This window comes from Ailuropoda melanoleuca, chromosome 2, assembly GCF_002007445.2.
Source record: "Ailuropoda melanoleuca isolate Jingjing chromosome 2, ASM200744v2, whole genome shotgun sequence".
Classification (NCBI taxonomy): domain Eukaryota; kingdom Metazoa; phylum Chordata; class Mammalia; order Carnivora; family Ursidae; genus Ailuropoda; species Ailuropoda melanoleuca.
The window spans coordinates 161,170,719-161,186,102 of record NC_048219.1 but is presented as its reverse complement, the minus strand read 5'-3'; the positions used below and the strand labels follow the sequence as shown (position 1 = coordinate 161,186,102).

The window sequence follows — 15,384 nt, the reverse complement described above, 5'->3', positions numbered from 1 at the left end:
GACTGCTTTTGTAGTTGGAATAATCAACCCTTCTCACTCCAGCTACAGAATACCTTGAAGATCTTCCACCACTCCTTTTATATCTGTATTCCCTCATTTGAGAAATGTTTATTGAGCACCTACTATGTACTGATGAATTAAACTGAGACATTACCTGAGATACTGCATTGGCTCTTTTCCCTGTTCCATATAATTAAAAAGAGTGATTGTAAAGTTCACAAAATATTTGATTCCTGGATTTGCAAAAGACCAAATAATTTAGAAGATGCATGCTGGAACCTATCTTAGGAAGGTATCTCAGGTATTCAATAAACCTCCAGTCTTCCCTCACTGGATGGTATGTGGGAGGGACTGTTTTATTATACAGCATCACTGACCTGTATCCATCCCAGATGGAGTCGGGATCCAGAGCGTCATATATTCGGTGATGAAGTTAAAGCTATGCCAGAACAACTTCTTCTTTTTCATGAAGATGTGACCTATGTCTTTCTCCACAGTGGTGCCTCAGAAGTCACAAAATGTGGCCTGTAGGAACGCCTGGGTGGCTCAGTCAGTTAAGTGTCTGCCTTCAGCTCAGGTCATGATCCTAGGGTCCTGGAATCGATCTTGCATTGGGCTCCCTGTTCAGCGGGAGCCTGCTTCTCCCTCTGCCTGCTGCTCCCCCTGCTTGTGCTCTCTCCCTCTCTCTCCCTCTCTCAAATAAGTGGAGTCTTTAAAAAAAAAATGTAATTTTTTTAAAAAATGTGGCTTGTATCTTGTATAGTTTGAATTGAATTACAGCTATCAACATTGTCCATTTATGGACAGTTAGCCAATAATAAATACATAGGAACATATAAACTATGTTACTCTTTGCTAGCTTATACTGGATATATGATCTTTTCAAGAATGTATCTGTCTTTGGCAAAACTCCATTTAAAATCTTTTCCATCGGTGCTCTTTTAAATCCCTTATTTATAAATAACCATACATATTTTAGCAATAATGCTAGAGCACTCCTATAACATTTCAAAGAAGTGAAAGCTTGAGTTTGGATCAATGAGGAAGAATGAGTAAAGCTCATCCAGAAGAGTGTAGCACCTGCTGGATTCCATCTTGCAAATCACTTCCAATAGAACTGTCTCTTTATGAATAAAGAGAGCGTTCTAGGCATATGGTATCAAATATGTATATATGTACTATTAAATGTTCAACAATTCATTTTTTCTTAAGATTTAGTAGAAGACCGTCCTGATGTTTTGACAGTAGACCCTTAAACAACTTAGGGGTTAGGGACACTGACCCCCGCCACAGTTGAAAATTCACATATAGCTTTTGACTCTCCAAAAATTTAATAGTCTGCTGTTGACCAGAAGCTTTATCAATAATACAGTCATTTTACACACATTTTTTGTTACATGTATTACTGTATTTTTACAATCAAGTAAGCTAAAGAAAATATTTAGAAAATCATACAATACATTTACAGCACTGTACTGTGAAAAAGTATATGTGAACTCAATTCAAACCTNATTCACATATAGCTTTTGACTCTCCAAAAATTTAATAGTCTGCTGTTGACCAGAAGCTTTATCAATAATACAGTCATTTTACACACATTTTTTGTTACATGTATTACTGTATTTTTACAATCAAGTAAGCTAAAGAAAATATTTAGAAAATCATACAATACATTTACAGCACTGTACTGTGAAAAAGTATATGTGAACTCAATTCAAACTTGAGTTGTTCCAGGGTCAACTGTGTATCCATTGAGGTATATTCTAACTGCCCTTCATGTACAATTGAATAGTGTGTTTATCATTTTTGTAGGCAACAAGATGCCGTGTTAGACTCAGCGAGCCCTGATGAAAGCACGTTTCCAAAACTGACCACTTCTGCAATAGGGAAAGACATCTTGGTAATGGGCCATCTCTTTTGTCAGTATACTTGAATGTAAAGGAAGCACTTGAAGATACTTCTAAACTTTTGAGATTATTTTGTGCTCCTGTCTTGGGGAACTCAGTGGACATAGGAGTAAATGTGGAGATTGCTTTATTGGATTGCTCTATTGGATTAATGGGAGAAATCATTCTCTCCCTTGCCATCTAAGATCACAATGAAAGAATTTCATTTACCTGTTCCCTTTGTTAGAATGAGCCTCAGTCTTGTAAAGCTTTTAAGTGTCTTTATTCTTCTATGAGAAACTATCTTGGTTATATAATGTACACTTTAAAAATCTAGTATTTCAAATATGGAAGAATTTTTTAAAATGTAAATATCAAAGGCTCTAATGTTGCTAATTTGAAAGTATTTTGAAAAAAATTGGATGTTTAAAATTTTNTATGGAAGAATTTTTTAAAATGTAAATATCAAAGGCTCTAATGTTGCTAATTTGAAAGTATTTTGAAAAAAAAATTGGATGTTTAAAATTTTTCTAATAAGTGACGTGTAAAAATTTATGAAAATATATCAAAGTTAAATGTCTGTTAGAGAAATACTGTCATTTCTTAAATATTTTATGTACACATTTAATAGTAGCTGTAAAATTATAATATGGACTATTGGCCAATTGGAAATTTTCTAAATCCTGTCATAGATTTCTGAGCTTAGTGTGTAGGAATACTGATTCACTTGCAGCTTATAAGATCGACTTGATTATCAATAATAAAAAGAAAAAAACTAATTTTCCACATTCTCATGCATTTATAAGACACTAATCTGCTTCAGCATGGGTTCTTCTTGGTACAGCATATATTTGGTAATATAACTTGATATTTTACATTGTAGTTATGAACTGCAATAAGAGCTTTAATTTTCATGAAATATCCTATGTTTTTTTAATTTAGGAGATCTCAAATAATGCCTCCACAAATTACACAAAATACTTATGATTTGTAAATACTTTGTTTTCCTAAAACTTTGATTTTGCTTAGTAGTTTTATCTTTGATGAATACACTTCTTTCATTATAGGACTAAACCCATCTATATTTCTCAATCTTCTTTATGCAGAGATATTACTATTATATTCATCACGGAATTGATACAGACCATGTAGCCCCAATGGAAGATTCTTGGCTGGAACATGTACTGAATTTAGTCCCCCAACATCTGAAAGTCCTCACCAACAGCATACTTGCATTGTCTGATGAAATGAGAGAAGATTATCTTCTTAGTGTAAAAAAATCCATAGGTAAATCGGTATTTTTGTTTTCTAATTTGAATGTGTCTTATTAATTGAAAGTTAATACCTATACATGAAACTATTATATTTATTATGCTGCTTTTCCCATTGCTATTTCATTGCTTAAGATCTCAGGCAAGTTTCATTAATAAAGTACAGTAAAAAAATTAAAACTCCATCCTGTTTTTTTTTGTAGGGCTATATCCACTCAGTAAAGGACAGAACTGAAGAAATTCTAAAATTTAATTATTTAAAACATTAATATTATTGATAACATAAATTAGAAGGTGATTAATTAAAAATCATTGTTATGGACCAGGGATTGGCAAACTACAGCTTGCAGGTCGAGTCTGGCTCACTGCCTGTTTTTGTAAATAAATTTTATTGGACTACAGACCTATGCATTCATTTGCACATGGTTTGTGGCTGCTTTTGGTCTATAAGAGCCGAGATGAGTAGTTGTGATAGAGACCTTGTAGCTCATAAAGGGGAAGATATTTATACTCAAGCCCTTTACATAAAAAGATTGCTGGCATAGACCACTGGATTCTAAGACTGACTAATCATCAGAATCATTTTTCACACACCGGTTTCTGAATCCATCTGCGTTAAAATCTCTGGAGGCAGGGTCTTCGAATCTATGCTTAAGAAAAAGTTCTCCAATTAATTGGGATTGCAAAACTGATATAATTGATGGTGAGTTCAAAGCTGAAGAAATCCTCATGTTTTAGAGTTGTCTGGGGACATTTTGGTAGGAGTGAGCCTATTGTATTTAAGACTCTTATTTGAGTGTCCTGGTAATGTAAAAATAAAAAGTCAAATCTTTGCTCCCAAGGAGTTCATTGTTGAAATGAGGGAGATGGACAAAACTCTAATTAGGACCTAGAGCAGTAGGCTCAGTAAGGAGGGAAACAGAGGACATGCTGTCAGTGAGAGACACTCATGCCTGGCTTGGCAGAAAGAACTCTGGAGGTGCCTGAACCATCTTGAGACACAAACCGAACATGAGGGAGTGCTTACACCGAGAAAATGGTGTGGACTGTGGCAGACACGCGTGAAAGGCTCTCTGGGCTTGCAAGCAGCCATGATGGCCAAAGCATAGGGTGCATTTGAGAGGGAACAGAATTGAAGGGCCCCCTTTGCCTTTTTAAAGCATTCAAAGTGTTTTTTTGTTTTCGTTTTTTGTTTTTTAGATTTTATTTATCTGAGAGAGAACAAGATCAAGAGCAGGTGAAGGGGTAGAGGGAGAAGCAGACAACCCGCTGAGCAGGGATCCTGATGTAGGACTTGATCCCAGAACCCTGGGATCATGACCTGAGCCGAATGCTTAACCGACCGAGCCACCCATGTACCCTAAAGCATTGAAAGTTAAAACAGAGTCACCTAAGGATTTTAAGCAGAGGGGTGTTAACACATTTGCATTTTAGAAAGAGCATCTTAAAGGACAGGCAGGAAAATTAGGATTAACTATGAATCAATGATCACAGAAGATAGAAGCAGAAGTAGCTCCCTTTACTGATTTTATAACAGGATTGTTTTTGTTTTTATGCAACTTAGAACAAAGCAATTCGTAAGTTTCCTCAGTGAAAGGAAACTACTATGATTCTGTATTGTTGGCCTTCAATGAAAACTACTTTTAGTAGAATAGCTATGAAGGAAAATGTAATTTTGAAACCAATTATTACTTTCAAATGAAATAATAGGGATCTGTTGTTAAGAGAGGGAACATATACTCTCAAAGATACAGACATAGGTTTTCTCATAAATATTTTTGTTGTCATATATGTACAAATTGCTCCATTATTTTAAATAACATAATTTAAATAATTGATTTTAGTGGAATTAGTTTTGCAGTTGCTTGGAAATATGCCATAATTAATATAAGGATATTTATCAGAACTTTTCCATTTTCTTTTAGTTGATTTTGTTTTGAAAGATCCTAGGGAAAAAGAAGAAGATAAAAAACCAGATGAAATTCTACCCCATCGTGCTGAGTAAGTGATCAAGTTTCTCTAAGAATATTGAATTATATAACTGTTCCTGTGAATGTGTATATATTTATACACTGGTTATATTTCTCATATATATGTTTATAACTTATATACTTCATATATACAACTGATTTTTCTTATTATGTTTATGTATTTAAGCCCTAGTGTGTTTTATTTACAAATCCATCGGTAGGTGGGTAGACAGACAGACAGATGGGATAACTATGTGGTTAAAATATAAGTACCCTCATGGAAGAACCTGATATAGAACTTTGTGTTTCCATGGTGACTAGCACAGACTTCAGGTATAATAGGGATATAAGAGTTTGATGGCAATTGAAATGCACAAAATCATATAGAGAATATTTTGTGATTATTACATAGATTAAAATATAGGACACAACAGAAAACCACTACATTTGCTATATATTTTCCCTAAGTAATTAACATTTAGGAATAACTCTCTTAACTAGGTTGAAAAATAGAACTTATATTTTTATGATTTAGTAAATAATTCAGTTTTGCTTCTTTCATATTATTTGAAAGTGCCTCAGATTGTTTTCCTTTAGCAGCAAGAAAAAATTACGCAGTCATTCCCAACGTATCTTATGTGGAGAACAGCTTTTTTTTCTGAGAAGAGACAAAAATCATCTTTTGTAATTGTAAAGGTGGTATGACTACAACTGAAAAACTGAGTTAAGCTGACTATATAATAAAACAAGATTAAGTGTTTAAAATCAGAATAAAAAAATTGTAGACATAAAATGTAAATGTTTAAATATACTCTGGATGATGAAAATGGCATATCTTTAATATATTAAGGATGATTATTCAAGTGATAGGAGTTACAGAATAAATGTCTTCAAATAAGGACGTTAGCGTTGGTGATCAACTAACAGAGGTTAAGTTGAAGGGGATTATCACAGGCAGGCTGGACTATATTCTTAAAATGTTTTTAAAAAACCAGAAAAATTAAAACATTTTGTGTTTTGAAATTCTTTCAAGCTGTATATGAAAAAAAGCTGCCTACTGATCCTGTTTGATCATTATGAGTTATTCGTGAACTTGATCAAGTACTTAAAGGAAAAATAGTTACCTTATGATTCACGTCACCTTATGATTCAAGTCCAGGTTGGGTGTAGAGATTACTTAGATAAATAAAATTTAAAAAAAGATTCAGAGGTGCCTGGTTAGCTCAGCCGGTTGAGCGTCTGCCTTCAGCTCAGGTCATGATCTCGGGGTTCTGGGATTGAGCCCTGTGTGGGGCTCCCTGATCAATGGGGAGTCTGCCTCTCCGTTTCCCACTGCCCCCCCCCCGATTGTGAGCACCTCTCTCTCTTTCTCTCAAATCTTAAAAAAAAATTCAAGTGCAATTTCATATGTGTTAATTATTTTTAAATTATATGGCTTAGACCATAGAAAGTATGGCCTTTATGTATCTTAATGCATAATTATGTGTTTTGTTAATACTGTAAGGGGTACATAATACTTTTTATTAAAATGAAACCATTATTGGTGTGCCTGGGTGGCTCAGTGGGTTAAGGCAACCCACTCTCAATTTCAGTTCTGGTCAGGATCTCAGGGTTGTGAGACTGAGTCCCAAGTCAGGCTCTGTGCTGGGCATGGAGCCTGCTTAAGGTTCTCTCTCTCCCTCTGCCCCTCCTTCCCCACTCTCTCTCTCTATAGAAAAAGAAAAAAAGAATATTACCCAAAAAGTATGCTATAACAATACTTTCTTCTGATTTTTAAAGATAGCTGATTATTTTTTTCTTTGCTTTCAGAATGGAAGTTCTTCCAAAACCTTGGAGGAAATCTTTCTTAGCTGCAAGCCATTATATTAAGGATCACTTGAATACATTGAACCCCACAATGTCGGCTGTTGTAGATTTATGGCACAGTACTTTTAAGTGAGTATTTCTGGCCTTATCGAGCTTCTTTTTAAAAGGGTGATAAAAGCTATTTTGTTACACCTTAATAATTTCTTTTACTATTTTAACTGGAAATAAAAAAATAACTATAAACTTACCATCAGCATTCAAACATGGCTTTAAATCAGCACTGTAGAGGTAGAGGAAAATACGAACATTGCCTTTGACCTCTAACCCAATTCTGCCCCCCCCCTGCATCCCATACCTCATTACCACACAGACTGAAGGATAATCACAGTTAAGGGGCTGAACTATCATGCTTTGTTTTAAATCCCACAGACCATTAGCTGCTACAATCACCTAGATGGTGTAGCAACGTAGTAAATATTGCCTACCTAAATGGCATGAGTTAAAGCTCCTGGGTGACAGCTGGAGGTTATGCATCACCTCCTAGACATGGTCATGGAGGGGATGGTGCAGCCATAGGTAGCAAGTGCTTGGCACAGCTGGATGTGGATGCTGGTGGGTGCCGTGGTGCTGACATGCTCCTCAGGCTGAGGACAGTTGGTCACACAGTTTAGAAGCTTCTGCTTCATGCCCCCCACCCCCACACAGCTCCTTCCAAGGCACTGGGGGGCATCCTAGCAATATGCACCTGTGCACACAAGTTTTATAAAATATGCAAAAGTAATACAAATGTATATTATTTTTCTTATGTAAGGCCTCCTTAGGAACCTCAAAACCTGGATCAGTCCCACCTTGTGATAGAGGAGGCAACTTGTCTCCCAGATGGTCTTCCCCACCCCCACCCCAACCTTTTTAGCCACCACAGCTGCAGACCTGGTGACAAGTGGCCCTCTTTCTGGGTCTCCTGATTTCTTTTTTTTCATTTTTTATCTTTTTTTTATTTTTAATAATTTTTATTTTGTTATATTAGTCACCATACATTACAGCCCCAGTTTTTGATGCAATGTCGGGTCTCCTGATTTCTACTGCATGTATTGTTCTGTGGTCAGGAGGGCACAGCAAGTGAGCACATTTTTCTGCCTCCCAAAACCAGCAAAAGGAAAGCTGCTGTCTTTAAAACTGTGCTAAGAGCTGTGGCCGTTGCAGAAGGCAGCTGTTGTCCCCACGCTGGGAAACCCTGGGACATGCACTAGGGGCACATCCCCGACCAACTTCTCTGAACTCCTTCCTGAGTGAGGATCGTTAGCATGCCTCTTCTAGTCCAACCCCCGAACCCCGACATCCGCTCCAGTAAGCCAAGCTCCTTGCCTGGGCTCTGCCACCATCTGATTATAGGCTCTCAGTTCACCCCTTGTCCTTCCTGGCACTCCTGGTTTCCCACAGGCAAAATGACTTGTGTTGTCAAAGGTCGCTCGCCTCCCTCATTCTGTCCCTGTATGCCTTTTTAAAAATAAATTTTAATTAAATATGCAGCTACATATGTAACTTTATATAAACATGTAAATGTGATCATATATACTTTTTAGGTCCAGTTTTTACTTTGCCTGACTTCCACCAGTCTTTCTTTTCCTCGTCTCTGCCCTCCTTTCCACCAGCCCAGCCAAAGATCCATGATAACCATCTCCTAGGATATCTTTCCTTATTTGTCTTTGTGCTCATATTATCAAATACATGTGTGCATCCACACAACATGCACACATACCCATTGCACAAACATGGCTTCTGGTGGTCAGACTGCATACTGTTCAAAAGAATGTCTTTCAGCTTTCCGTTGAATAAAGTGGATTTCTTTGCATGAATTTGGCTTTTGGAATAGGAAGAGGCTATCTCCTTGCCCATGTTTTCTCATTTCTTTAGGCTGTCCCTCTCCTGACAAGACCCATGATCTAACTTTGCGTGCAGTCATGAGGTCATACTATATAGTATCACTTTCACAAAGGAGTCATTTGCTTCTCTATCCATTCATAGATGGAACTGCCAGGACACGCTGCGCTGGAGGCTGGGGGATGAGGCTGCAGTGTCTAGTATTGTGAATAAAGGGCTAGACATTGTTGGACCGTGTCAGGAGGCAAGAGAAGGAGGAGGAAGGGGAAGAAAAAGGGAAAAAGTTGAGATCAAAAAACAGTAAACCATGGATGTGTCCAAACTTGGTGTCCATGGTCATAAGTGGCAGAGGTATTAGTAGCAGCAACTGAAGCAAACCTCAGGGCATCTGCAGTGAAGACAAATGAGAAGGAAGCTTTGCTGTCTGTGGGTAGGAAGAGGACTCCACTGACTCCAGTGCTGCCCTTGTAGACACGAATCGTCTTTACTCTATGTGAACAGTGAGTGCGGTGGGCAGGCCAGAGTACTGCCCCTCAGAGTAGGAGCCGGTATTGAATATAAAGGGCATCCTTCTTCTAGGTGACAGTCGTTTGGCCTGAATCTCAGCAGGTCTTGAAAACGTAGGGCATCTCTATGTGTGGCAGTGTGTTGGGGGATGGTAATGCAAAAATCCTCTGAATGACAACAAAAATGCACAAGTGTGGAAACCTGAAGGGGATGTTTGGAGATGGGAATGTGCAAGTTCATGTCCTTCAGTAGTTAGATTGACGGAGCCTACTTAATGTCAGAGATAGCATCTGTAATGCAGTCACAACCTACACAGCATCCAGGTATTTTTGCTTGAAAAATAGTGTGTATATATGAAGATGCTTGTATAGCGTGTGTGTACATGTATGTGGAAACTGACACAGGCTATGAATTACAGTAGTTGAATATAAAAGGAAGATGTCTGAGAAAGTGAACCTTTTTTTTTTTAAGATTTTATTTATTCATTTGAGAGAGAGAGAGCCAGAGAGAGAGAGGGAACACAAGCAGGGGAAGTGAGAGAGGAAGAAGCAGGCTCCCAGCGGAGGAGCCTGATGTGGGTCTCTATCTCAGAACGCCGGGATCACGCCCTGAGCCAAATCACGCCCTGAGCCAAAGGCAGACGCTTAATGACTGAGCCACCCAGGAGCCCCGAAAGTGAAGCTTTGTTGCCCACCCTCCATTCCCTGCCTTAGGCAACCATCAATCTGTTCTCCATATCCACGAGCTCAGTTTTTTGTTGTTGTTTTAGATTGCATGTGGGAGATTATAAAGGTATTTGTCTTTCTATGTCTGGCTTATTTCACTTAGCGTAATGCCTTCAGGGTCCATCCATGGTGTCTCAAATGGCAAGATTTCATTCTGTTTTATGGCTGAATAATATTCCATTGTGTGTGTGTGTATGCCACATTTTCTTTACCCATCAATGATCATTTAAGTTGTTTCCTTATTTTGGCTATTATAAATAATGCAATGAATGTGGGGGTGCATGTATGTCTTTGAATTAGTGTTTTCATTTTCTTCAGATAAATATCCAGAAGTAGAATTGTTGGGTAATAATCCGGTCATTCTATTCTTTATTTTTTGAGGAACCTCCATATTGTTTTCTGTAGTGGCTGCACCAATTTACATTTCCACCAACAGTTCACAAGGATTCTCTTGTCCACATTCTCACCAAAGCTTATTTCCTATCCTTTTTTAATATCCATTCTAACAGGTGTGAGGTGGTAATCTCATTGTGATTTGATTTGTGGTTGCCTCATGATTAGTAATGTGAACATCTTTTCATGTACCTTTTGGTCATCTGTATGTCATCTTTGGAAAAATGTCTATTCAGATCCTCTGCCCATTTTTTACTCAGATTTTTTTCTATTGAGTTGTATGTGTTCTTTATAAATTTTTTATATTAACCCCTTATCAATATATGATTTGCAAATATTTTCTCCCAGTCAGTAGATTGCCTTTTCATTTTGTTAATGGTTGATTTTTGTTGTGCAGAAGCATTTTAATTTGATGTAGTCCCACTTATTCATTTTTTGCTTTTGTTGCCTTTGCTTTTGGCATCAAATCCAAAAAATCATTGCCAACACTCGTGTCCAGGAGCATACCATCTATGTTTTTTCTAGGAGTTTTATGGTTTCAGGTCTTACATTCCTGTCTAATTCATTTTGAGTTAATGCTGTGTATGGTGTAAGATAAGGGTTCAGTTTCATTCTTTTGCATGTGGTTGTCCAGTTTCCCCAACAGAAAATTCTTTTTTTTTTTTAAGTAGGCTCCACATCCAGCATGGAACCCCCAACAGAAACTTCTTAAATCTGTAACAAAGATCCATACCATTGTAGTCAGAAAAGAAGTTGTATGGAAAGCTGTTGACTAGAAGAAGCACTGTGTTTTCTAAAAACAAAAAAAAAGTCATGAGGGACACAAACCATGAGAGACTCTGGACCCCGGGAAACAAACTGAGGGTTACAGAAGGGAGGGGTGAGGGGGGGATGGGGTAACGGGTGATGAGTATTAAGGAGAGCACGGTTTGTGATGAGCACTGGGTGTTATATGCAACTAATGAATCATTGAGCACTGCATGAAACACTAATGATGGACTATATGCTGACTAACTGAACATAATTAAAAAAAAAGTCAAAACCAGACAGGATCAAAAAATTTTGATACAACAATATAATAAAATAAAATTAAAAAAAATTTTGATACAGTGGGTCTTAATTAGGTGTAAGAATTCCCCTACCCCATGGCTCCCTAAAATGCAAGGTTGCTTTCTTTTCATAGTGGGTGTAATTTTTGTTTCAGGAGTAGCAGGCCTTCTAAGCTATGCGCTTTACCTCTTTTCCCGTTGAAATTGTTTCAATTTGAAAGCAAAAATCAGTCTAAATTATCCATCAAATCCCAGTTATTTCAACTCTGTTTTACTTCACAGTAATATTTTATAATCTTATATAGTGTTCTTATCATATTTAATTACATTAATTATTTTAAAAAATAAAATTAAAAAAATCTCATGTTCTTATTTAATTTTATTAAACGCAAATTTTAATGATAAAACTTAGGAATATCCTATTTTTGAGGAGATCAGTAAGCAAAAATATTAAATGCAAAAAAATCTCCTGCCTTAATTACTGTTTATTTTTTATGTCTTGCAGAAGATTACGTTTAGTTGATGTAGAGGAATTTCAGAATCGCCAGGATGCGTTAGAGCTGTCGATATTTCAGACCATTGTCATGAAACACATGGAATCTGCTAAAGAGACTCTACTTAAAATGTAAAGTTCTGAAATTTCATGGGGGAAAACACAAATTTAAAAATGTTATTGGTGGGGAGCTATATTTTTTTTAAAGATTTTATTTATTTGGGGAACTATATTTTTAACTGCATTTAGAAAATCCCATTTCAACAAGTTTGTAATTACTTCTGTTCAAGAATGAAATATAGTGTCTTTAACTGAATTGGTCTGTACTGTCTATCCAGATGTTGTACACAGCACAGATTGTGCAGGAACTAAAATGATTATAGTGTTTCGGGTTTTTTTTCTCCCCTCAGTGTCTGCTTTCTACTTCTGCTCTGAGAGTGGGGTTGAATACCATGGGGCAAATGATCATCAACTAATCCAATTGCTAGATATTCTATTAACACATTTAAGGCACTGTATCTCTTTCATTTTGGTTTTGGATGGGGGATGAAGGATGGTTTAAAGCATGAATTGATGGGGGAAATGCATTCTTTAAAGGAGTTTACAATCCCATTGAGAGGTTAGACTTATCAAATGATAATTAAACATCTTGGATTGACCCTTAAAAATGGAATAGTCACATATGATAATTACTGATGTAGGTGCCAGACACTATGCTCTGAAACAATACAGCAAAATGTCTCTATCATGGGTTAAGTTATTATAAATAGGATGTTAATATTAGCTCAAATTGCAGATAACAAAGTACATGAAACTCCAGCATGGTTTCGTGATTTCCAGAAGTTACTTAGAGATATATCTTCATAGTTTAAGATGGAATCTTTATTTTTTCTTCTTCTCCAATATGTTAGAATAAATTCTTTGTCTGACATTACTTGAAAGAACCTTAGAATTTTTTTTAATATTAGTATTCGTTAACATAAACAAATAGATGAGGGGTATAGAATGAAACCCCATAGTTAATTACAGAGAAGAAAATGACCTTTTTAGGGCATAGCATAAATAAATTTTCTTGATCTGTACCTTCAGGGTTATATCTCAGGAATACATTCCTATTGTAAATTTTGGTAAACTGGGTGTCAAAGTACAGAGCAGAGTACAAACCTTTACTGAAAACTTTTAGGGAGAGTTGTAGATTGATTTGCTGCAGCTCTTGATGCTTCCCAATTGATTCTAAGGGAAGAACACTCTAACCGTACTTTTTAAATAGTGAACCAGAAAGTGCTCATCATGGCAAAAAGGTAGAACACCCGCTTACCACGATGGAGAAACAGCAGATGATTGTGATATCTACCCCAAACCCAAATATCTTCTCGCAGTCCTCATTCTCTCCTTCTATTCAGCATTTGCCTGCCTTTTGGAAGTCTGCTTTTCTAGGTTCCTCTGCCTCTGTTTCTTTATTTAATCTGTTTTGTTTTTCTAGCTGTGCTTGTCTTACTATCTCCAAGAGCAGGGTGTTTGCTCTCAGGTGTTTGCCCTTGTTTGTGTTCTTTATATTCTTGACAATGTCATGATTTCATCTGCCTTATCTATCTCAAGATCTTGTTTTTGGAGCTCTAGGCTCTTACGACTAATTTTATACTGTATGTCTCCAGTTGAATGTCATGTCAGCATCTGAATATCAGCATCTCCATAACAGTGTTTGTTCTTGGGGAGGAGGTAAAGATGGCGGAGGAGTAGGGGACCCCTTTTTCAGCCGGTCCCTTGAGTTGAGCTGGATAGGTACCAGACCAGCAGGAACATCCACGGAATCAGCCTGGAGACGCAGGAAGATACTTCTGGATCTCTACAAAAGAACATCTCCAGCGCTGAGTATCGAGGTACGAAGCGCGGAGCCGTGAAACTGCGCACAGATATTGGAAGATAAACAGAAGGGGGAGGGAGCTGCCGTGTCAGGGTGCCAGGAAGCGGTAGCCACCTGCACAGGGGAGCGGACAGACCGCGGACCCGCACGCTTGAGACAGCAGACTGAAAACGGGAGCTCCAGGAGCGCGCGCGGGGCGGCTGGCGGTTGGCAGGCCACCTGCACGGGGGAGCAGGCGGACTTGCAGACAGCACCCGCGAGACAGCAGACTGAGAACGGGAGCTCCGGGAGCGCGCAGGGCGGCTGGCGGGCCACCTGCACCGGGGAGCGGGCGGACCGCGGACCCGCACCCTGGAAACAGCAGACTGAGTCCGTGAGCCGGGAGCGTGCTCCACCAAGCATCTCACGGAGCTCCGGAGCTCCGGTGTGCTCACTGGATCGAGGCTGAGACCGGGAGCTCCGGGAGCGAGCGCGGGGCGGCAGGCGGCTGGAGGGCCACCTGCATGGGGGAGCAGGCGGACTCGTGGTCAGCACCCGCGAGACACCAGACGGAGACCGGGAGCTCTGGGAGCCCGCGTGGGGCGGCTGGCGACTGGCGGCTGGCGGGGTTGGAAACACAAAGGACAGAGACGTGCCGGCCCTGGAAGTGAGGGCTGGGACACCGGGTGTGGGGCGCACAGCCTGGGATGCTGCAGGGTTGAGCAGCACCAACAGACAGAGTTAAAGTGGCCAGAACATCAATGGAGAACGATCCGCGATTCCTCTGTTCTGAGACAGAGGCTGAATTTCAGCCGCTGCTGCTCTGACTCTCAGAAGAGGCATAGCAAACCGCCAGGGAAAGCCGCCAGAGAACAAAAGCCCGGAAATACCGGCTCACAGGGTGCCCATCCCCATCCCCCCTCGCAAGGGACACAGAGACTCTACCCAAACAGGGTTTTCTGAGTACCTGCAGGCAGGCCCCTCCCCCAGAAGGCAGGCTGAAAAATCAAGAAGCCCACAACCCGGAGCGCCTGAGTGGCACAGTCATTAAGCTCCTGTCTTCGGATTAGGGCGTGATCACAACATTCCGGAAGGAGTCCCTCATCAGACTTCTCCACCGGGAACCTGCTTCTTCCTCTCCCACTCCTCTGCTTGGGTTCCCTTTCTTGCTGACTGTCTCTCTCTCTCTCAAATAAATAAATAAACTCTTTAAGGAAGAAGCCCACATCCCTAAGATCTCTATAAAACAAGGGCGCACGGCCTGGGTCCCAGTCAACACTTGGGCTCTGGACAACCCTGCAATCTCTCTTCATCAGAATGACGAGAAGGAGAAGTCCCCCCCAGCAAAGAAAAGATAATGAGTCTGTGGCCTCTGCCACAGAATTGGCCTCGGCCACAGAATTAATACATATGGATGTATCCCAATTATCAGAAATGGAATTCAGAGCAACAATGGTCAAGATGATGAGTAAACTTGAAAAAAGCATCAGAGAAAGCGTTGCTGAGAATATAGAATCCCTAAGGGCAGAAATGAGAGCGAATCTGACAGAAATTAAAAAT

General features: G+C 39.1%; 1 protein-coding gene across 1 annotated transcript in view; it reads left to right on the top strand.

The window, feature by feature from the left end:
- Positions 1-15,384, top strand: part of DNAH7 (dynein axonemal heavy chain 7) — a 269,045-nt gene that overhangs the window by 33,070 nt on the left and 220,591 nt on the right. Inside the window, exons 8-12 of the mRNA XM_034642450.1 lie at positions 1,813-1,900; positions 2,993-3,173; positions 5,083-5,158; positions 6,937-7,062; positions 11,994-12,113. Coding sequence (XP_034498341.1) covers positions 1,813-1,900; positions 2,993-3,173; positions 5,083-5,158; positions 6,937-7,062; positions 11,994-12,113 — 591 coding nt within the window. The remainder of the gene's footprint in view (positions 1-1,812; positions 1,901-2,992; positions 3,174-5,082; positions 5,159-6,936; positions 7,063-11,993; positions 12,114-15,384) is intronic.